The sequence below is a fragment of the Calidris pugnax genome, unplaced genomic scaffold (assembly GCF_001431845.1).
Source record: "Calidris pugnax isolate Ruff unplaced genomic scaffold, ASM143184v1 scaffold13, whole genome shotgun sequence".
NCBI classification, from domain to species: domain Eukaryota; kingdom Metazoa; phylum Chordata; class Aves; order Charadriiformes; family Scolopacidae; genus Calidris; species Calidris pugnax.
The window spans coordinates 16,977,876-17,000,751 of NW_015090810.1; the positions used below are offsets into that span (position 1 = coordinate 16,977,876).

Consider the following 22,876-nt stretch of genomic DNA (forward strand, 5'->3'; position numbering starts at 1 on the left):
AGGCAAAGTTTCTTTTGGTGCATTTATTTCAGTGGCGGTAACAGTATTAAAAGAAATAAAACATTTGGAGGAAAGTTGTTTGAATTGACTTAAAAGTATACCATTAATTTTAGAAAATAATAATCTCTCTTTTTTAGCTATGTGTTTATTTTTAATATGCTCTTGATTACTGCGTTCCCATGATGCTATTTTCTGCTCCCCTTTGCTTAGTGCACTGCTGCATGCTGTATTTTAGAAAAATATTGAAGTGAGATAAGGCCATTTGATACAAAGAAATAAACAGTATATATTAGATTAGCTGTCCCCTGAAGATCTGAATCTGAAAGTCAGACTATTGTATTTATCCCAAAGATCGGTCTGAAGACAGGGAATGTTTTGCATTTCTTAGTAAAAGGATTTTTACAGTAGGTTTCTGTTTAAAACATGTAATTGCAACATCCTTATATAGTATTGTAATTGAACTAGTCTTAAGGGGTAGTTTTCAAAAGACTATTGTCTGCAGGATGCATGGCCTCAAGCATATTTTAAATTATTGATTTGTAAATATTCTTAATGAATAACACAGTGTGAAAAGCAGTATTCTTTTGGGTGGTGGCTTCAGTGCATTTCTCAGGTAGTTTTAGCTTTGTCCTACTGCATCGCTTGGGCCATACTGTCTGTATGCATCTGTGCAGATGATTCTTGTACGCGTCGTTATGGAGAATTGTTTTAACATTTCATTCTAGCAGCCTTCCTAATAACTCACATGAACTTGTGACACTGAACAAAACGGTCCTAAGAGATGAACTCCTTGAATTGCTAAGTCTGGCAGAGTATTTGTTGAAGGGAAGGTGTAGGTTAGCCTGGATGCTGTAGGAAGACAGCAGGCATGGGAATTCAGGGATTTTGTGTGGGGAGGCGGAAGCAAACTGTCAGAGCTGAGAAGCAACTGGGGCTACTTGTTGTTTGGACACCCGAACTAAATCATATAAAGAAGAAGATTTAGCTGAGTGATTGGCAAGGACAGGGATCGAAGGGAAGCCTGTTGACCGCCAGGGCAATGCTTCATACCCTGCTCTGAGTTTGCTTTGTGTAAAGCCTGTAAAGCAGGCACTAGGGAGCTTTTTTTTTGAAGCCTGCTTGGATGGAAAACAGAGGAGGTTTTTTGCCTTTGCCCTGAGGAGAGAACAAAACCCTTTGTTTTACTGTTATTTATGTATTTGCATCTTTGAGAGAGAGGCTAGAAACTTGATTTTAAGCACTAGAAAAACTGGGAGTTTGTTTTATTGTTATTGAGTTCATGATGGCAAGGAAGAACAAGATACTTTGGCTGATTTAAGCCAAAAGAGAGATCTATGGGGTTTTGCCTGCCTTTCTCTTAGGACAAAGCAAACTTGGAGTTGGGACAAGATGGTCCTAATGAGCAATTGTATTTGTTTTTCCTTTTGGGCATGCCAAGATTTCTTGATGTGAGCACTAAGACCAACACTTGCTTTAGATGAGCAAATTCACATGAAGCCAAATCTCTTTATGAGCTGATCTCTTCTAATCAATTCATGTCAATCAATCCACTATACCATACTGTGTGAAACAAGCCCGCCTATATGTACTTTGTAAAGTCATGCACAGTTGCACAGGTAAGTGTGAAATATCGCTGTTCTCAATCCACTTTTTAAAATGGAGAGATTATAAGGTGATGTCTGAAAACATGACGGCATTGGGGGAAGAAGATGAGGTATAGGGTTTGTTTTTTTTAAAAACTCTGACTTCTTTGGTAGCATGTAACATTAACAAGTAAATGAAAAAAAACTGAAGCTCAGGAGAGTATTAGTCAGCATGATTTATTAAGTCTTTTCATGTCTGGACAGAGGAATTGTATCACAGTAGAAGTATTTTTAATGGCTCAGAGGTAAAAAAAAGAAAATATGTTTTCCAGTCAACACACATTTGATTTAGAAATAAAAATATTCAGTAAGTTAATTTTGCCTGTGTATTTGCCTTTAATTTCTTATAAACCTATACAGAAAGTGAAGGGATTCCTGTGCCTTCGCTTGATCAAGAAAGCTGGGGACAGTTTGTGTAAATCCCTTTAATGTAATTTTAAAGCAGCTTTGAACGTGACAAGTGTTTAAGTAAATTATGTTGATAGACAGGTTTCATTAATTAAAGTGATGTCATTTGGTGTCTTAAACAGTTGTCCTGATTTTTCATTCTGGGCAGTGTAATTGGAGGTCAGCACGTGGTCTGCATTACTTTGAAAGTAACCACTGTGCCCATTTTAAAAGGATGATGTCAGTGCTTTTCACATTTGAATGTGTTAGAGAGCAAAGGAGGGGCATTTATTGCAATTTCTTGTCCTGGAAATGGCGCTTGCTGTGTTCAGGGCCAAGGGGCTTTGCCGGGGACTTTCCAGTGAGGAGTCTGGTTGCCAGAGGCACTTTGCCTCATGGTGTCACCTTCAGCAGAAACACAGAAATCTGTCCTTGCAGGAGATCCTTAAAAAATCCCAAACTGCAAAATAGTCAAAAAATGTATACCTCTGGACACCACGGGTTGGTTTTTCTTTCCTACATGGGCCCACGTTTTGCCAAGAGTGACTGAAGGAGGAGAGGAGGAAAGGGGACGTGGCCGCCCCTTCTAGGTCCTCTCCCGGTGGCCAGGGAATGCATGGCACCCATCTGCCCACGGCCTGGCTCTAGGGTCAAGCGAGCAAGTAAAACAGGATGGACATCTCTGTCATAGCCAGGACACTTTCCGCCATAAAGATGAAACTACGGAGGTTTGTAATCACCCACCGGGTGTTATTTCTGCCTTGGGTGATGGCAGCGAACTGCTGAGGTGAGATAACTGGCAAGATAACTAGGCCATCCCCCCCAACCAACCTCTATTGTCTTACAAGCCTACCACAATAAAATGATTAATAATTTTCTTTACCACTCTGACAGATAAAGATAACCTCTCTTTGAGGTTAATTTGGCAGCTATCTAGGCCTCTTAATGAAGATGCTGCAAGCAGAGTGGTTTCTTGGCAGCTCCCTGCTGGCATCACGCAGAGTTTGAGGAAACTGAGCCCCCCCTCACCTTCCCGCCTCCCCCAGCTCCCACTTGAAGTCGTCTTTCTCATGCCACCCTGATGTATACTTAAGGATACCAACAAAAAGTCCTTTAGAAACACTTAGTTTGGGTCTTTTTGGCAGGATAGTGATGTTTTCAGCTATCTTTGCTGGCAGAACGAGCTGTAAGCTTTAACACTCATCAGTTTTACACCAGACTCTGTGTGTGTGATGGTATATCCAAAATGCAGTTCAGAGTTGTCAACAAACTCCAACTGAAGCACTTTGCCAGTGTCTTAGATTTGTCCCTTTATCGATCGCTATGAAGTCCTTCTATGTGAAGTTGATGCTAAATTGGTGTTCATCTTGCTGAAGGTAGCAATGTTTGAAATAGATTTATATATTTGCATTTCTAGTTACCTGTACTTTGCTCTTAAGTCTCGTTTATTTTAAAAATAACTGCATGGATTTTCAGTCCTCGAAAGTGGCTTTATCATGAAAAATGTCAGTACAGAAAAGTTACCCAAGAGTAACAATTGGTCTTTGACTACATGCAGGAGAGTGCTCTATCACGATCACCCCTTTGATAACCTTACTCTCCATGGACTGAGATCACTACAGGATTAATTACCTTCCAGACATTTAATTCCTTTTATATTTCTTCTTTGGAAGGCACAGGTAAACGTATCATGAAAAAGCATCTATTTCAACGGACGTGTAGTAGATGCCTCTGCAAGTGCCAGGGGTTTTAAAGGTAGCTTTGAAGTTGAATAACTGAGCTGGGAGTTCCTGCCTGACTTGCAGAGATATATCTTTCATGATATGTAACTGAGAACAGGTAAATAATTGTCTTGGCACGAAATAGTTTAATTATTTTAAGAGCTGTGTTTGAAAACAAAGCACTCATGCAGCAGCTGACTAAACTAGGAGAGTGATTTGCCTCCTTCCATTTTCTCTTTTTCCCTTCAGATAATAAGATTTTGATGAAGAGGCAGCTGGTAGCTGGGTTGTGGTGTGTGGTTTTTTTGTCATTTTTCATTGTTGTTTTTTCCCTTAACTATTCTCTGTCAAGGACACATCCCTTTTACTGCAGAACGTGCTTGTTTCTACAAGGTTCCTTCTTAGATAAGAATGGTAAGACTGATGTGGTTGAAATAACTTGAAGTGCAAAATTATTTTATGTTAATTAAAATAAAGGTAATAAGAGTCGGGAAGAGTCTTCAAATACTTCAAATTCTGTATTTCTTTTCCAATGCTTTTTTTTTTTTGAGTGTGCGAAGGAATTTCGTTGCAAAAAGAATGCTTATCATTTCAAAGTGCAAGTAGCTCTTTTTGAAAATATAACAAACTTTGCTTGCTTTTGCAATCAGAGACTGGCCAAGGTGCATGGCTTTGCCTTCTTCTGCAAGGGGCATATTTTGAAATAAGCAAGCTAACTGCTAGAAAGAACAGCCAAACCTTATAGAAGAAGAAATGTTTCCAAATTTAGTTTATAAGCAAGAGAGTATCTCTCTTGCTCTGTATCTTTGGGGTTTTAATCTTCTGTTGAGTTCTGTGTTGTTCATCCTTTTTAGAAGCAAGGACTCATTCCGATCTCCTTCAAGGAGTCATGATGTTAAAATAAAACTAGCAGTTTTTAAGATTGGAGCAAGAGATCAGCCTGTAGATTGCACTAGAATTTTCACAGTCTCTTAATAAGAAATAACGAAGATTACATTTCATATTTATGCCTATGAGTTCAGGACCTAAGATTTCAGGAAAACCACCAATTACTACAAGATGTGTATTAATTCACTGCAGTTGTCCATACTAAATTTTCATATGGAGACTGAAATGTTTTTAGTGAGTAGGAGTGCAAATGGACCAAGAAAGCAGGGACATGTTAGAAAAATGAGCTGTAACATCCTACATGATGTGGCTAAAGCTATGGCTTTGATCCAGATTTTCTTTATTTTCTTAATGAGAAAAGATTCCCACTCGCTCAGTAGGCTTTGCATCGGCCTCAGATCTCCATTGGCAAAATAGAATTGTTAATTCCTAGGGTCTCAAGAGTGAGAGAATACATGTAGCATGGACTGAGATGGAGGCCCTGTAGTCATGACAGTCCCTGTGGTGTAAACTAGGTGCCGTTTGGGATATGTGAAGTGGCCTTGAATGGCTGACAGAGCGGTGGGTTCACTCCTGTTGCTGCTGTTGGCAAGAAAAACGTGGAGGCAAAGCAGTAAAGGTGCCTTTCCCTCAAGCCCGAGTGGTCAGGGCAGTACAAACACCATCTGCAGTCCCTACAGGTGGTTAATCCCACCTATATACAGGGCGTATGTCAAACTCATTGACTCCAGATAATTCAATTTCTAGTAATTACCAGACTAAAGACAATTTCCAGTAATGGAGTGCGCATAGAGGAGAAGGACAAAAAAGGGCTCCGCCACTTGTTATAGAGTGGATTGAGGAGAAAATAACACCTTTTAAGTTCTGACTTGTTGGATATCTGTTGTGCTTGAATAAGCAAGGATATGTATTTGAATCAGAGTTGCAGTATTTTCTTTTTAATCAGTTGATCAATTGTGGGTTAAATAATTTTGTTCACACCTATCTTAGAATGGCATGTGTTTTTTAAATATTAATATTTATGTAACTGATAGGTTTTATAAGATAATGGCAATGTAGATTCAGTGGCTGTAAATTTTAAGAGAAAAATGTTAACCATACTTGCCTAGAAGAAGAGGAAGAACTTTTCTGTAGGCCTTTTTCATTCAATCTTGATTGAATTCAAACTTGATTTCCCTGACAAAGGTACTACAAATAAGGAGTACGGCGTGCATGAAGGAATAAAATAGGTTTTCATACACTGAGATCTCATGAAAGCAAAACGCAACTGGTTAGAAGTTGCTGGATTTAATCACTGGGAGTGAAGTTTAAAAGCTTGTTATGTTTAATAATGGCGCTTGTTTGGTTATGCAGCTGGAAATCTGTTTTTTTGGATAGGAATAAAAAGTCATGCTTCAGGACAAAACATGAAAGCAAATTATTGTTATGCCTACTGAGAGAAGTTTCAGTGCTTTACATAAAAACAAACAAGCTACCCACACACATGCATTTTAAAGCTCTATATGTGAACTGCAAATTGCTGCCAAGGAAAGTGCATGTTTTTATTTTAGTTGATATATTTTAATTGGTTTTTAAGTGGTTTATGAATAAAACTGCCTTATATTAATATATATATTGTCTCTCAGTAAGTATGGAAACATCTGAACTGTTTAGTAGTGAAATTGATGGGCATTATTGAAGATGGAGAAACAGCTTCTCTTCTGTGTCCTTCTGCCCTTCTTTTTTCTACGTGTCAGTGAGATTTGGTTTCTAATTTGAGAATCATTCCAGACCATTTTCTGTCACCTTTTGATAAAATTGTTTTCTTTTTTATTCTGTTTGAAAATGTCACTATTTTCTGCTGTTTTTCCAGAGATGCTCTGTTTTTTTTCACAAGCAGTACCCTGAGTGTAATGGCTGATTTATATGCTTGTGTGGAGGCTTGGGCAGAGGGGAAGAAAGAAGGGTATCTGTCCTGTTCTCTGCTGCATATGCCAAGCGCCCTGGTACAAAACCAGCTCTCCTCTCTTCCCTGCTGAACAGAAATAGTAGTTCCAGTAAGAGGGCACCCTCCAGCCCTAAGGAGGGCCTGCGCAGCATGGCAGACAACCATACCAAATGACATTACAGGGGTGCGGCTCTTTGCTATCAGTTGTTCAGGTCTAAGTTATTTAATAATAAAGGGCGGTTCCATAGCTTAATGGGCTGTTAGCTAACAGCTACAGGTAGCCCTGTGAATATGCACAGCCACTCCCCTTCTCCTTTAATTATCCAGTTTTATCATGTTTCCCCATCTATGCCTCTTCTCTGCTTCTGAAGCTAATTTTCTTACCCGGATGCCTCCATCCCGTCGTTCATGCTGCTGCCCCTGCATGAAATGCAGATGTGTGAGCAGTACAGATGAGAGCTGTGAATGTACACGGAGCTGTTGCCTTGTGAAGCAGAGAGCTTTAGAAAACAGTTGCTGCTGACAGGCTAGCTAGTGGTTCTATACGTTGCCGGGGTTGACATTTCATGTGAAAGAATAGGAAAAATAAAAATTGTAGGATTTTGCCCTTGCTCATGAATAATCCCATTGATGTTCCACTGAATAGTCAAAGAGCAAGAGCTAGCAAATTCAAATTACTGCATATTTATATTATTAATTCCTCCATTATTCTGCTAAGAAACAACAGAGCACAGTTCCTCTGAAACTAAGAGAGAATGCAGAATTGGTTTTCACTTAATTGGCTCTTTTGAAACAAGCCTCTCTGGGAAGCAGGATGTTGTTAGTCCACTGTGTAAAGATAGTGTAACAATACACCTAACACATATTCCAGAAACAGCTGTATGCAGGGGGGGTATTTGAGGGGTAACAATAGCTAAATAGCTTTCAAGAAGAAATGAGAATTTTCGCGAAAGCAGCTTTATTGAGAAGTCTGCACCAGCACATAAATTTAGTTGGTCATTGAAAAATTACCGTCAAAATGTTTGGTGGAAATATCGTTTCACAAAACCATAGGTTGACCTTTGTTTGAAGTCTGTTTTGATAGTCAAGTCATTCTTTACTTAGAAAGCTAATAAAGAGTAAAAATAGGGTTCACTGAACATGAAAAATACAGAATTTGCCTTAAAACTGGAAATATAGTCAGTAATGTATACTGTAGTTTGATTTCCATTTCTTAACACCCGTGTAAGTTTTAAACACTTTCAAAAGTGTTAGTAATTGTGTTAAATATTTGTAAGACTTGTTTCCCTAAAGATAGTATCATATAAATGTAACAGAATACAAATTGTCTTCACCTTTCATTATTCCTGTCATTGGAAAAGGTTCAAGTTTTTAAGTGAGATGTTAGTCTTACAGTTGCTGTCTGTTGAAATTTTATCAAGATGCTCATCAGTGCTTAAGTTCACTCTAATAGCGTGGAAGAGTAGTTAAAAGTCTTCAGATAGTTGTGAAATGTAAGATTTTAAGAAAGAAAATGAATCGCAGTGCTCAGCACCTCCAGGCAGTCAGTACTTGGAGGAAACAGTGTCAGGACACTGTTTAGAAGAAAATAATGGAGGAGAGTCCTTTACTGTGCACTGGCTTCATCCTGAGCATTGTTGAATTGCTCAGGTTTTGCTCTGTATTTCTAAAATCAACTGCCAGCATGTGAATCAGCACTGCAGCATTTCCCAAATACAATCTGCCCACTTAAGTCTTTCAGCTTTACTTCTGCATGGAGTTAAGTTTTGACTCAGGAGAGCATTTGGAAACATTTGTTTGCCCATTCCTGTTTGACATTTAATCATATCTATAAATAGTTTGCTCAAGACCTTTAATCCACAGAGTTTGCAAAGGAGAGGGTAGTTAAGGATGGTGAAGATTGTATGATACAGACAACCGGACACTTCTTTAAGGATGAAGATCTTATGCAAAACACTGTTGTCAGCCCTTGCATCATCTAATTCCCATTTGCAGTTTGGCTTTAATTTCAGCAGCTACACTTTTTCTTCTTTTTACAGTCCTGAAAGTGGGAACAAACCAAGGCCACTATTTAATCAAATTGTAGATGTTATTGCTAAATGCAATAGCTTTGCTGCTACGTTTGGGTTTTCATATTAGAAAGGGAAATAAGTAAGGAAAAAATGTATTTGTTAAGCCAAGTTATGGAAAGGATCACTTAAGCCATTACATTCTGAACTTGTGTAAGTAAAGTGCTACGTAGTTCTTCTCTTGTCCACCTCAAAGTGATGAAAAACACAATCAGAGCAACAAATACCAGTGTGCGGTGAAAGCCTTACCAGATTGCTGGGGAACACCTACATAATGAGGTAGATGTGCGTGACACCAGCAAAGTAGCAATTTACCTTAATTTCCACAAAACCTACCTTTTCATTGAGGTGTGTAAAATTAATTAGGAGCTCACATGCCAAGCAATTGGACATTCCATGGCACTTGCAAATGATGCTTTAAAAAAAAAATCTGTTTAAAAAGTTACAAAGCTTCTGCAAGTTGCTTTCTGAGAAGAGTAGCTTTCTTTGAATACTTTCTGTGCTCTCTGTGAATTTATTTTGTGGATAAATAGCTAACACTGCTCCCATCCCTTTTGCCTTATTGCAGTCTTACCTTGCTAGTATTCCCCTTAAGTCCTTCATCAGAGGGATCAGCTAGTCCTTGGCCCTCCTGCAGTTACAAGCAGCGGAGCCAGGGGCAAATCTCTGCCCAGAAAGTTCAAGAAAGCAGCTGTGAACTGGTAGGGAGCAGGTGAGCTGGCTCCAGGTGTTGTGAAAGCTGCCTCAAAACTTGCACTATGTACAATGCACTATGTACAGTGGTGGTCCTAGCAGGCAGAAACATCTTATCAGCTCATGTCAAAGCCTTTCTTATTCCTCTGAACGGTCAATCCCTTAACATTATTCTGGATAATATAGCAAAGCAAAATGCTTGGTTGAGTTTCACAAATACACAAGTATTGTCTTGGTAAGATTTTTCTGGTAAGGCAGATGGCTCATTGAAGTTCATAGGAATAAAATTTTATATATATATATATATATATATGAAAAAAAAAGCCTAATCACAAGGTCTAGTTTATCTGCACTGAGATAAAATCTTTCAGAAAACAATTTTAACTTGGGAAGGCATCTCAAGCTGAGTTTTATTTTTTGAACCTGTTGCAGCACCATACTGCAAAGGATGAGACAGATACCTAGTACAGTTGCATGTTCAATGATCTATTGGTTAAAGCAATTTCTTCTTGTTGCTTAAGAAAAAGTACATCTTTTAAGTCTGTGTTAATACTCCAAGGCTTTCAAAACACTTAACAAGCCTGGCATTTGCAGGCTGGCAGTATGTTTTGCATAATATCAATAGCTTGTCTTTGTGTCCCATGGGAAAAAGAAATCCTTTTCTTTGTGGTGCATTCATACAGACCCTCTGCCCGAGAGGATTGCAAGTGGAAACAATTTTTTTGTCTTTTGAAATCGAATTCCAGCAGGCCAGGTGTTTTGATGAATCTTCTAATGTATATCTAGCCAAGAAGGTTTTATAAAACCTACCTGAATTTTAGTGGGTGAGTCGGTTGGTTTTTTTGTAATTTTATGGAGCCCTTGATGGAATATATTCAAACAGATGCAAGAAATGCTGTTTGATCTCTTCAGATGGTTATATTGTGCTTTCTGTTAACACTGCTTTGGCTTGCTGCACTCTGCTTCCTCGTCAATTGAGGGTGAATTTGGATAGAGGAGCTGGCAAGGCTATGGTATTTACATAATGCCTTTTTTTTTCTGTGAACCCTGAATGTGGATGGAAACAGTCTCTAATCTTCTTAGTGATCTAAGCAAAGATTGAATGCTTTGGGTCAAGCTGGGTTTTGGATAGGCTCAGTTAAGAAAAAAAAAATTTAAAAAAATCCCAGCTCTTCACAATGATTGCAGTTGGAATTATTTGCAGGCTGAGCTGGTTAATGTTTCAGTAGTTGATAATATTTTTGATATTTCTCCAGTTTGTAAAGACCACATAATTTGTTTTCAACCATACTTTGAGACTTCTTGGAAACAGAACAAACAGCCCTTGTATTAAGCTCTGGGCACTGTTCGCATTCATTCCCCGTAGGATAGTTTTAAGTTGTATCATGAGGGATGAAAAGGCAAATGTCAGAATAAGCAGTGTACAGAGGCTTTCTTTCCACGATGAACTCTGAATCGCTGGAAAAGAGTGCAGACCTGATCTTAATCCTTCTTGCACCACAACCACTGTGACATGGTAAAGGGAGGAGGAGTTCATTAGGTGGCTGTCTTTTTGTATCTCAATTATTAAAACATTCCAGCTGTGATTTTCCTGGTGTGTTACAGTAAAAAAGCTTTTCAAACACTGTTATTATACAATTATTTTTTTAAAGTGAATAAATATCCTGAATTCAGGCTAGAAGTGACATTTCATACTGGATTTGCCTTGCCTGACTAGATTTTGCAGTATTTTTTCATGTGGAAGTTATAGTTTGTCAGGTGCTCTGAACAACATGCAAGTACAATATATTACAATGAAGGGGGAAAAAAAATCACTCTCTCCTATTTGCATTTTCCTTTTCCTTCAAGCTTACTTTCCCCAATCCAAAAATTTATGCTAAGTAACTTGACTTCATGTTGTCACAAGGGGCTTTTGTATATAAATGCATCTTCACATAATATAAGATCACTCGGAAAATGATTTTTCAGAACATGAAAGTTAGTAGTTAGTTAGTTATTCTCGGCTGTTAAGACTTGTACCATTTTATGACCTTTTTGAAACTGCTGTTGTTATTCTTACAGCTGTTGTTATTCCTGTAAGTGGTGTATTTCAGAATGAAACCCTTTCTATCTGTGCTATAATAAATAACCAGAAACAGCTTACTGAAAACAGTGAGGCAGGTAAGGACATGATTAGCTCTTGAGAGAAAGGAACAGAAATTAACCATTCTCAGAATTTGGTCTTTCAAATGTTCTGACTTTTTCATCAGTCGAGGGAAATATTTAACAACTTCTACCTTTACAGTATATGTTGTCACTGTAGACACATTAGAGGTGCATCTGTTTTGGTTTTTCTTCCTTTACCTTCAAAGAAGATGACTGATTTGTTAAAAAAGTGGGTATTTTTCTGTCAAGTATGTCCTTGTGATTATCCAGAAAGAAATGTGAAAGGTATAAGAAAATTTTGGCCATCATTGTCCTGCAGTGTAAAATTTGAAAGGGAGGAATCAGGGGCAGTTTTGTGAACATATCTGCCTTGTTTTCCCTATTTATAAGGAAAGTATATAGGAAGGAAGGAAAATACACACGCACACATATATAAACTTTTCTTATCTATATTCTTTTTTATGACTAAAAGGAGATATATATATATATATATATATGGGTACAATAATCAGAATCGGATATTGCAGGAGTCCAAATTGTGCCTGTGAAAATTTATCAAAAAAGCCAACCAAATCTGAAGCACCAAACTCTGTATTGTTATACTAATTGGAAGAAATAAAAGATAACAAGGGGCCTATGGCCTTAGAAATCAACTTGTTGGTGAGACTGAGCCAATCTAAATCTGGCTGGAACCAGAAGAAGTTGTTCAGCCCTTCCTCCCTTTCCCCTCTCTGGCAGCATGTTCCCATTGCTCCTTTTTGCCTGTTCTACTGCGCGTGTGTCCATGCCATGAAGAATAATTGTCTCCTGTCCCACTTCCTTCACAGTGTTAATTTTTGCCCGGGGGGAATAATCCTCTTGGAGTTAGGGCACCACCTCTGGTGCCAGCATAAGGGCATCAGTGGACACGTACAGCTGGAGGCCACAGGATCACACCTTTTAGTGGCAGCGTGGATTTAAATCACATCGAAAGCAGTATGAACAAGGAGCCCAGGCTTTACATGCGTTGTGCCCCTTGTAACCACAGCATTCACTGTAATGACAGGAGAGATTTAGACAAATATGCCACTGGGCTAATTAAGGGCTCTTCTCCTAAAGAGGCTTTTGTCTCAAGCTTGAGTTCTGGAGATCTGAATGTAGCCACCCACTGCCTTGGGTTTTGGCTTTTTCTTAAATTTTAGCTCTACAGCTCTAAATACAGCTATATATATAATAAATACTACTACTATAAAACCACAGTAACAAGACACATTTTAAGGACTTTATTAAGAGTTTGTTTCATTTTAATATTTAAACCAGTATGATATATTATATGAGTGCTCTAGTTTCAGCTTTGGGGTTTTTATTTAAAACTGTTTAGGGAACAAATTATAAATGTTATTTTGTTCAGTCCATTTCCAGCCAAGATTTCCATGATGAATGCTTACAGGTGATAGATTTGACTTAAAGGAAGTGTTAAAAAAAGATATTGCAACAATTGGTGTCAGTGCTGAGCTATTCTACAGTAGTGTTGCTCAGACCATCCAGGTTCTGTACTCGAGATATAAAGGCTGTTTTCAGTGAAACTTCTCATCGGAAATGGGAGCTGAATATTTTAGTCTAAAAGCAATGCTGGACTGACTTACTGCTTAACAGTAGTTGTGAAGGATTATTAGTGACTTGAGTCGGCTTGCAGGGTGTTGCAGGTTTAGCATATATGAAAGCATTTATCAGTATTTCTTTACATCAGCTGTGCCTGTGTCTGGAAATGCTCATGAATGTCTGAGGTGAAGCAGTAAAACTGTGATCCCATGGCTCTTGCAGATTTTAAAAATCTTTGTACTGCTTGAAATAAATTAAAACAGAGTTTGAGCTTGACGATTGCGCTTTACTTTTTTTGTGCTTCACCTTTCATCCTTTCATAAATTGGCAGGGACACAGTTATCTCCATTCACAGGAAGCTGAACAACACTTACAGTGTCAAAGCTGGTTTGAATTAAATACGTTTTCCCAAAATTTGATACTGCAGGATTGCGTTTTTCTCTCTTCACAGTTATATCATCTTTCTTCTTTTTTTTACTGAAAGGGCAATGTCTTGGCTTTCAGAGTTTATCAGGACATGGTCAACCAGCCCCTTTACAGTCCTTATAGAACTCTTCTTATAAAATAAATGGTAGCAGATGGTTTAGAAAATACACCCCAATTTCCGCCAAAACTTAGAAGTCTCCTGGATTTTTGTGCCATAAATATTCCTATTGCATTCCCTTTCATGTTATCTCATGCTCTGTAGCCTTAATGAAAGCAATGGGGCATTGTTTTAATACTGCTGTTTATTTTTCTCTCTAGCTGTGTGCTGCCCACCTGCCAACCCGATCAGAGGCACCGAACCACTATCAAGCAGTATGTCGGGCTCTGTTTGCTGAAACAATGGAACTGTACACTTTCTTGGCCAAAATTAAAAGTGCAAAAGAGGTAAGCAGTCTGAGAAGGTTCTCTGCTTTTGAGCTCATTACTGTGTGAATTAGGCTTACAAAATCACTCTGTACCCAGCCAGCAGTGGATGTCAGATGCTCGAGGACATTATCTGTAGTGTTCAGGGAGAGCAGTTCTACAGCTGAGGTTTTTTTTTTCCTTTGGTCTGTAACCATTTATAGATATCTCATAGAAATTGTTATTAACTGCAACTAGTCTATTTGGGAGTAAACCAGAAGGTTTTCTTGGAGGGTTACACATTGCATACATGCATCCATTCCTTCTCTGGTGTTTCAGGGATGTTGTGAGGCATCAGAGCTTTGCCTTTTGTTCCTCAGATCCTTCTTATGCCTTGTCTTTGGCTGAGAATTATCTGAGATTCTTCTTGCTCATATTTTGTCCCCAGTCAGCAGCTTCCCCTACCTTTGATGTGTGTGTAATTGGCTTGTCTGTCACATAGGCTTCACAGCAGAGTCAACTTAAGAGAAATTTCTGCCTGTGATGCTTATGTTCAGTGCCTGCTTGGCTGGTACTGTTGACTGAAAGGCCATCCTAGGAACCACTTCAATTAAATGGTCTGGCTGAAGACTAACTTTGAGGGTGGGTGGATGATTTTTAATGAAGATAGTTTCAGTGATCTGGCCTGCAAAATGGCTCCATAAACAATTTTATTAACACAGTGGGAGTGCTGGTTACATTGGAAAACCAGTGGATAAAGGGAAGGGCAGGAAAGGAAACAGGCTTCTTAAAGCTGGTTTCTTCACTGAAGCCAACTTGTCAAGTAAGAACACTTTTATAATTTTTCTTTTTCATAAATCCCTGAAGGATTTTCTTTTCTTTTTTAAGTCCAGAGCTACAGTACCTTTGAAAAACAGGATAAGATTTTACAGACTGATCTAAAAATTTTGCTGCTGACAGAGGCAGAGCTGTTCCACCCACACACACATGCTCCCACTGTTTTCCTTGGTCTAGTTCTAGGAAACAAACACAGCAAATACCAAACAAAAAGAAAGGGAGTCATTCCTTGTCAGGTTAATGAGCTGAATCAGCTCATTAAAGGGTCAGTTGAGCCTCCGAGCAGCACAAGAGAGCTTTTCTCCTCACACTGGTGGTGAAAGATGCAAACCAGTCAGAGGCATAAGGTACTGGTGCTGTCTTTCCTTCCTGGTTGAGATGCATCCATCCAAGGGGGAGAATCCTTGAGAGATGTTTTTCTGTTGGTCAGGGTCAAGTTTCACCACCACTTTTCCTCCAGTCCTACTCAAACGGAAAGCAATTTTTAAACTGAAGCAGTATCATGCAAGGATAATTTGGACAGTGTCAGCATGGCTAAAGAGCCACTTGTTTTCTGAAGTGCCTGTGTTACGGTTCATCTGCATCCAATGCCCCTGATACAGAGAGCAGACAGGATACAAGTGTCTCTGTGCTAAATCTGTCTCCTGAACCTTGACGGCATTAATTTCACATCTCAGCTTTTGACTGCTCCTTAGTATTCTGACCCCTGGATATACTAATTGAGGCATCTGTGCTGGAAGCACCTCAATTAACAGCTATTGCAGAGTCTGTGTTGAGGCTCAAAGATAGGATCCTTTGGAGTTCATCTTTCTGCTCAGAGAGAAATTGTGTTTCCAGTAGTTCTTGAACATTTTGGCCACAGTAAGCAGTAATAAGGCACCTCTGTTGTCAATGTCAAATTAAAACATTGGGGTTTATAACCATTTAAAATTAAGTCTTAACAATAATTTTTTAAAAATTTATTTTAAAAGTAGAGGGGTGTTTTGAATTTGCAAATTATTTAATCACCTTGTAATTGGATGTAAAAAACCAACAACATCTGATCACACTGTAGAGCATACTATGAGTTAATCCCAAATGAAAGAAACCATTTGCCTCTCAAAGGCTATTAGGGATTGATTCAAAGCACATTTAGGTCAAAGGAAGTAATCCTTGTAGATGGAATTTTGGCCCAACTGAAATCAGTAAGACTTCTATTGCTGCACCTAACCAAGGCCAGAATTTTTATCTTTTGATTTCGTTTCACTCTGGGTCAGTCCCTAGTAGGCATACATGAAGTGACCGAGAAAACCGTCTTACAAGCAGCTTCTGGAAACTGAGTACTTTGTTTTATGATGCACTTGATCCTTGCTTATAGCTTTTAACCAACCAACTATAGATTTGGAATATATTTAATTTTGAAAATAATGTACTGTACAAAGAAAAAAGTAGGTATGAAGAAAATACAAGGTGGAATGCAGTAAATCTTGTTACACCATTTTAAAATTACCACTATAGTCTATACTTGAGGCAAGCAGGAATCATATGATCACACCCAGTTTGTGTCAGTAAAAGCTGTGGTATTGTTAATATGCTCTTGTCTCTTGCAAATACATAGAATAATCTTAATTAATGAGGAATATGGTTAAATACAGTTCAAGTCAATAAACTTTTCCTTTTGTTATTGTCATATGAGTATTGGGTGTAAAGGAGAGAAACATTTAATACTTCAATAAGGACATTTTACTGTCATGAATTTTTAGTGACTGCATTGGCATATAACTGGGAAAAACCCTCCAATCTTTAAAAGCCCTATACTGTGTAATGTTGTGTTTGTGACACTAAAGACGCCAGGAATTTTAAACTATTAGTTTATCTCAAAACTGACAGTTTTATTTGGAGAGCTTTCATTAGAATCCTTCAGACCTAGACAAGTTGTGGATGTGAGATCAAAATGAAATTGAGAACACTAAAAGGGGAAAAAGTCCTCTAAATGACTTAAATAACTTTCTTATGAAGAAAGATTACTTTGAAAATTCTTGGATTCTTTCTAGGGCCGCTGGATGGCATCTGGGTGTCTGTTTCCCAGCTATATGAAGTTTATAGTTTTTGCCCAGGAGGCGCTTAAACAGCCAACTTCACTGTAGTGAAAGAGGGAGAATTCTTAGCTGCAGAAATTCACTTGCTAGGAGTGGACTCAATGTCACCTATCTTGTGCTGCAGCACAAGATAGGTTTAGAAGGGAAGTACACTGTGAAAGAGGCAGAAGAAATATTGCTGTGATAGTGTTTTTGATTTGGCACTATAAAAAATTGACAGGATTTTCAAAGATACGGGATTCCATGAGGGATAGGTGAGGAGGCAGGAAGGGTGGGCCTATGGGGTTGTAATATGTTTTGTTACTAATATATAAACTGAGTAGTCATGTCCTCTCCAGTCTATCACGTGGACATCACTGTCATATAACAAATGGAGCGTAGTTTCACAAAGGGTTTTACTGGCATGCATTTGGGTGAGTGCATTAATCAGAAATGATGAAGCAATGAGTGAGCTGTTCAGATCATCTAAATGGATGTCAAATAAAATGTTTTAGGCACTTTGTCACATACTTGATGGCATGTGGGGTTTATTTCCAGTCTGATTCCCTGTGTATGAAAGGTCAGCAGTAATGCTGACTAGCAGACAGGGAGATGGCACTTCCATTCTTAAAGAGAATGAAACATTTAATGTAGTGCATGCACAGGGCAGGACTCAAGCCAGAGCTGGGAAAGGTGTGATACTACTATTGCAATAGCAAAAAAAAATAATAATAGAGTAACAGTAGTCAAAATACATGTTTCTGTGGAATAGCAGCAGCAACTCCAAAGGTAGGGTTGAAATTAACTAATCTGATCTAACTTTGCATCTTTTTGCAAGGTAAAATTTTTCTAGCAAGTTTACCGGGGTGTTTTTTCAGATTGCTGGCAGGATCTGTATCCTGTTCAGGTTCTGTGAAAAGTGCCTCTCCTGCAGATCCAACCCTGGGTACTGTCTGCTACCATCCAGAAGTGGTCTTTTGATGGGTCAGACCCACTAACTCTGTGTCCTGCTGTTTAAGTGTTTACAGCTGATGACAAAAATGGAATACAGCTTGTCTCTCATCTCAAGCAGTGAGCTTTTAAAATTCCAATAGGAAAATTCCACAAAAAGTGGATCTCTCCTTTTCTTTTCCTTTTTTATTTTGATTGTGTATGTGGAAAAATGATCAACAACGTGGAGGAAACGTATTCATGTCTGATGAGGGGGAAGATAGTTTGCATATCTGCTATAAATAGACCTCAAGTAAAAGAAAAGATTCTTTTTTTTTCCAGGATCATCCAAAAGTCATTGAGATCCCATTTGTTGGCAGCCATAGGCAGAACTGTAGGCACAAAAAGGTGATGTCCATGGGATATAAAGCAAATGTTCCTGCTGTGGGGTATCTGGAAAGGTCACACACATTGCTCAGAAACATCATCGAGTGTGACTGAGGGAGACAGGGAGAGAGTATGCAAGCGTAGGAATGCAGAAATTGTTGCTGTGGATCAGGTCAGGGATCCACCAGGAGGGGACATCTGCACTAGTCCTCCCTCAGCTCCCTGTTACTGCCCTGTCTTGCCTTCTACTGGAGTTAATGGTCCACGTGTGCTTAATGGCTGAGTGAGCCAGCAATGTGCCCTTGTCACAAAGACACCTTATGGTGTCCTGGGCTGCATTAGGAGAAATATTGCCTGCAGGTCAAGGGAGGTGATCCTTCCCCTCTTCTCAGCACTGGTGAGACCCCAGCTGGAGTGCTGGGTCCTTTTCTGGGCTCCCCAGTATGAGGGGGACATGGACATACTGGAAGGAGCCCAACAAAGGGCCACTAAAATGATGAAGGAACCGGAGCATCTCATGTATGAGGAGAGGCTGAGAGACCTGGGACTGTTCAGCCTGGAGAAGAGAAGGCTCAGGGGGATCTTATCAACATCTATAAATACCTGAATGGAGGGTGCAAAGGAGGCTCTTTTCAGTGGTGCCCAGTGACAGGACCAGAGGCAATGGGCACACACTGAAACACGGGATGTTCCCTCTGAACATCAGGAAACACTTTTTAACTGTGAGGGTGACCAAGCAGTGGCACAGGTTGCCCAGGGAGGGTGGGGAGTCTCCATTCTTGCAGCTAGTCAGAAGCCACCTGCATATGGTGCTGGGCAACTGGCCCGTGGTGGCCCTGCTTGAGCAGGGAAGCTGGGCCAGCTGACCTCCAGAGGTCCCTTCCAACGTCAACCACTCTGCAAGTCTTAGAGTGGTACCAGCAAATGATGATGCCAGCCTGTAGCAGAGCTGAGCATTTGTGAGTGGGCTGTGGGTGATAAACTCCACAACTGGCACAGCTGCTGCTAAAAGACACAAGGTGATGCAGGCCAGCATAAAATACAAGAAGTGTCCAGTAGACAGATGCGTCCTAATCTGCAGCAGTAGGTTTAACTCACACCTCAAAAAAATTTAGAGATTGATGTACACCCTAAAGCATCAAGATTAATATTCCTTCCAAACTATTTAAGACTTTGTATATTTTTGTAATTGACTACATCTTTGATTGTGGTGAAAGTCCGTGTTCATCAAAAACTTGTCCATAATTTCATTATCCACAGTATGCCTTGTAATTAAGTTTTTGGTAGAATAAAGATAAGGCTCCCAATCTGTCATCTTTGTAGTGCTCTTTTAAGTCATGTCACCTTTCATTTCTGTCCTTTCTGGTGTAAAAACATAATTCTTTCAGTCTGCCTGGGTATATTTCAATCTGATCTGTGTGAAAATATAAACATACAAATTCTAATTAAGTAGAAATGAAATTGTTCCTTTCTTTTTTTTTTTCCTAGTTTCATGCCATGCAAAGTCTCAATTGGAAAAGAGTTAATTAAAAAAGTCAAGTGTTATTTTCCATTTAACATCGCTATACTGATGTATTATTTGTACAAAATATGATAATAGAGGTAGTTAATAGGTACCTAAACAATGTTAATGGCTAACTTATTTTGGAAATATGGTCATTAGCCAAGTTTCTTTTAATAGGCTCGTGACTGTAAATGTTGTTAAATGTCCTGCTGCTTGGAGTTTCAGAAAGCACAGCTGGAGAAAGAAACGGATTTATAAACTTTTCTGTTCGTAACTTCACTTTTGCCTGCACTTCCAGGCTTCCAGTAACTCCACTTTTGCAACTGTGTTGTCATCAGGCTTGCAGCCCCATCGTGATTTGTTTGATCCCTCAATTTAGGAGCTTTAATAAGGGAAAAGACTACTGGTTTGTTTCTGTGGAGGTTTTTTATCTTAAGCAATGCAGGTACCCTCACTCAGTAAGTGTGACATGCGTGTGGTTTGGGGTTTTTTTGCCTCCCCTTAAGCAGTTACGGTGAGCAGCATGGGGACTGGAAATTGAACCCAAGTTGGACAGCTAAATATATAAAAGCAGTTTTTCCCCTATGTGCAGGTTATACATTTTTAAATAGAGCCCAGAGATGTTAGAATATTTTATAAATTTTACAGATAACAGTGTAATCATCACTTGTGTCAGTGAACAAATGATTCCTAATTAAGCATAAAACCTGAGAACTGCAGTAGGCTTTATTCAGCAATTGGTGAAAGGCGAAGTCCAGATGTAGATTCCCAAGAATTCCATCTTCGTGAAAACGTTGCATTTTAGAGAGCCCGTGGTGGGAGCGAGTCTGTGACGCTGCGCTGACAAGTGTCTTACATCAACTCCCATCTGTCCTCCTGCCCGGGAGCGCGCTCCTCAGACGTGGGACACGTGGCAGCAGCAAATCCACCTCCTGCTTTTAATAGTGCAGCAAGACGTTTGAAGGCGGTTGGTGTTTATATGACTAGCTGTTGTCACAAAATGCAGGTGTTTTTTTTTTTTAAATGGCCAAATGCTGTAATGATTTTTAAAAAGCCACACTGTCGAAACATTTGCTTCCTACCCATCCAACCCTGATTTCCTGAAGGAACGCCTGGGCTGTAGGAGGTGAATCAGGTCTGTGGTATGGGTCTGAGGTTCCCGCATCATTTAGGAAAACCCTCTTAAGATGTTTCTGCTTTCTGAAATGGAATCTCACTTAGGCCCTGTATTTATTATACTGTAATAGCTCTTCTTAACCCATTGTCCCAAGGGTAAGTACTAGTGGCTACAGCAGCTGAGGTTACTCGCAGGTTTTGGATCACGGTAACGTTCTGACAAATGGTCCCTTGTATTGTAAATGTGTTGGTTTCCATAATTTACGACTGAAACAGATGCGAAACCCACTGATCATGGCTGGGGTTGCTGGAAGGAAATGGTGATATTTCATTTAGTCTAGAAGTTTAAACATAATCATTTGTCACAGTGAATTTATTCCTTCCTAAGCAGCACCTGACAGGTGGGGAAGAGTTAAAAGAAACCTTCCTAAGCTTTGGCTGGAAGGATAGAGCACTTGCTCACTTGCTGTTTCTTTTTCTCCCCAGTCCTCCAAAGCTTTCTACCTTCTACAGTGGTGGAAATTCCTTTCCTTTCTACTGTTCTCCACTAATTACATGGGGAGCTGAGTTTAGGGGTCTGAGCCAAGCGCTGGGAAGGGGAATAAACTATCCCTAAGAAGTGAAATGTGTGTCTGTGCTGTTGTGAGGGGAAGAGCTGGAGCACTTGGCTAGGATCACAGAATCAGAATCACAGAATCACATGGGGTTGGAAGGGACCTCTGGAGATCATCTAGTCCAACCCCCCTGCCAAAGCAGGTCCACCTAGAGCAGGTTGCACAGGAACTTGTCCAGGCGGGCTTTGAACATCTCCAGAGAAGGAGACTCCACCACCTCCCTGGGCAGCCTGTTCCAGGGCTCTGCCACTCTCAAAGTAAAGAAGTTCGTCCTCATGTTTAGGTGGAACTTCTTATATTCAAGTTTGTGCCCATTTCCTCTTGCCCTGTTCCTGGGCACCACTGAAAAAAGACTGGCCCCATCCTCTTGACGCCCGCCCTTTAAGTATTTATAAGCATTGATCTGATCCCCCTTCAGCCTTCTCTTCTCTAGACTAAAAAGACCCAGGATGGGCAAGAGTAGGAGCCCGGCTTTGGCAGTAGCCTGTGCTTGTATCAGCTCATTTGGATCATAAAACTGCACTTTGAGAGGCTTACCTCTTGGCTGGCATGTTTTCCTCTTGCAATTCTCCAGTGTAGCCAGCATCACTTACACCTGTGCTTTCTCGGGAAGAAACTCCCCCTCTAGCTATGTTCCAGAGAAACTAATTAGATGGTTGCCTTATTTGGAAGGTCTTTCAGCTTTTCAGGTTTGGGGTTTTTTTTTTCCCGTCTTATTTTCTGCTCTTAAGAAAAACAGGTTGTAATCTTTTTAGCTTCATGGAATATTTATGTCAGTCAAAGGCATGAGCCTTTGGGCATAAACTAGCCCAGTAAACTGTATGGTAGGGAACGCAGTTGCTGAAAGGGGTAATTGCTGGAAATCTTGTTGAACAGTCGAAGTAAAGGTTAAGCAGCTGGAACATGTTAATTTTTTAAAAATTAATGTATACCTTCCAGTATGGAAAGGATGAGCCAACCTGACAGTTGTGAGCTTGTTTACTGAAGTTAGCTTTTTATTAGAGAGGAAAAGGAGAAAGTATCAGAATGACTGTATATTTTGCAGTTTATCGATAAATATTAGTCTGCAAGAAAGCAAGTAATTTACAGCCCACAGATACTGTATTTGAAGTGATTACTGCAACTATATGATACAGAAAAGAAGAAACCCTGGACAGCACAATACATGCGCGAGGCCTTTATGTTACTCGTTCTTTCCATTTTTCTTTTTTTTTTTCCCTTGGAAAAGGGTGATTGCCTGTAAGTGTCAGACTGACTGCTGACCACAGCGGCAGGATCAACACAATTTTCCATAAAGACATTCTTTCCCAACTGGGTGTCCTGTGGTGATACTGCAAGTCACACCAAAACGTTCCCACATTGTCCCATGATATATTTACTTCTGTAGTGTAGGTGATTTAAGAGTCCTCCTGTAAATTATATATTTTGTTTTTATAGGGCAATGGTAGTATTTCTTCTTTGATGTGAAACCAAGTGCGTTTCCTGCTTAAATAAGACAATAAATAACCCATCTGCTCTCTTTCCAAAACCTCTGTGGTGGCTGACTCAC

The 22,876-nt window shown here is 39.6% G+C and overlaps 1 protein-coding gene across 4 annotated transcripts in view; it reads left to right on the top strand.

Moving 5' to 3' along the window:
• Window positions 1-22,876, top strand: part of SPIRE1 (spire-type actin nucleation factor 1) — a 129,690-nt gene that overhangs the window by 66,087 nt on the left and 40,727 nt on the right. For all 4 annotated transcript variants that reach the window (XM_014938561.1, XM_014938564.1, XM_014938562.1 and 1 more), the window contains exon 4: window positions 13,799-13,924. In XM_014938561.1, coding sequence (XP_014794047.1) covers window positions 13,799-13,924 — 126 coding nt within the window. The remainder of the gene's footprint in view (window positions 1-13,798; window positions 13,925-22,876) is intronic.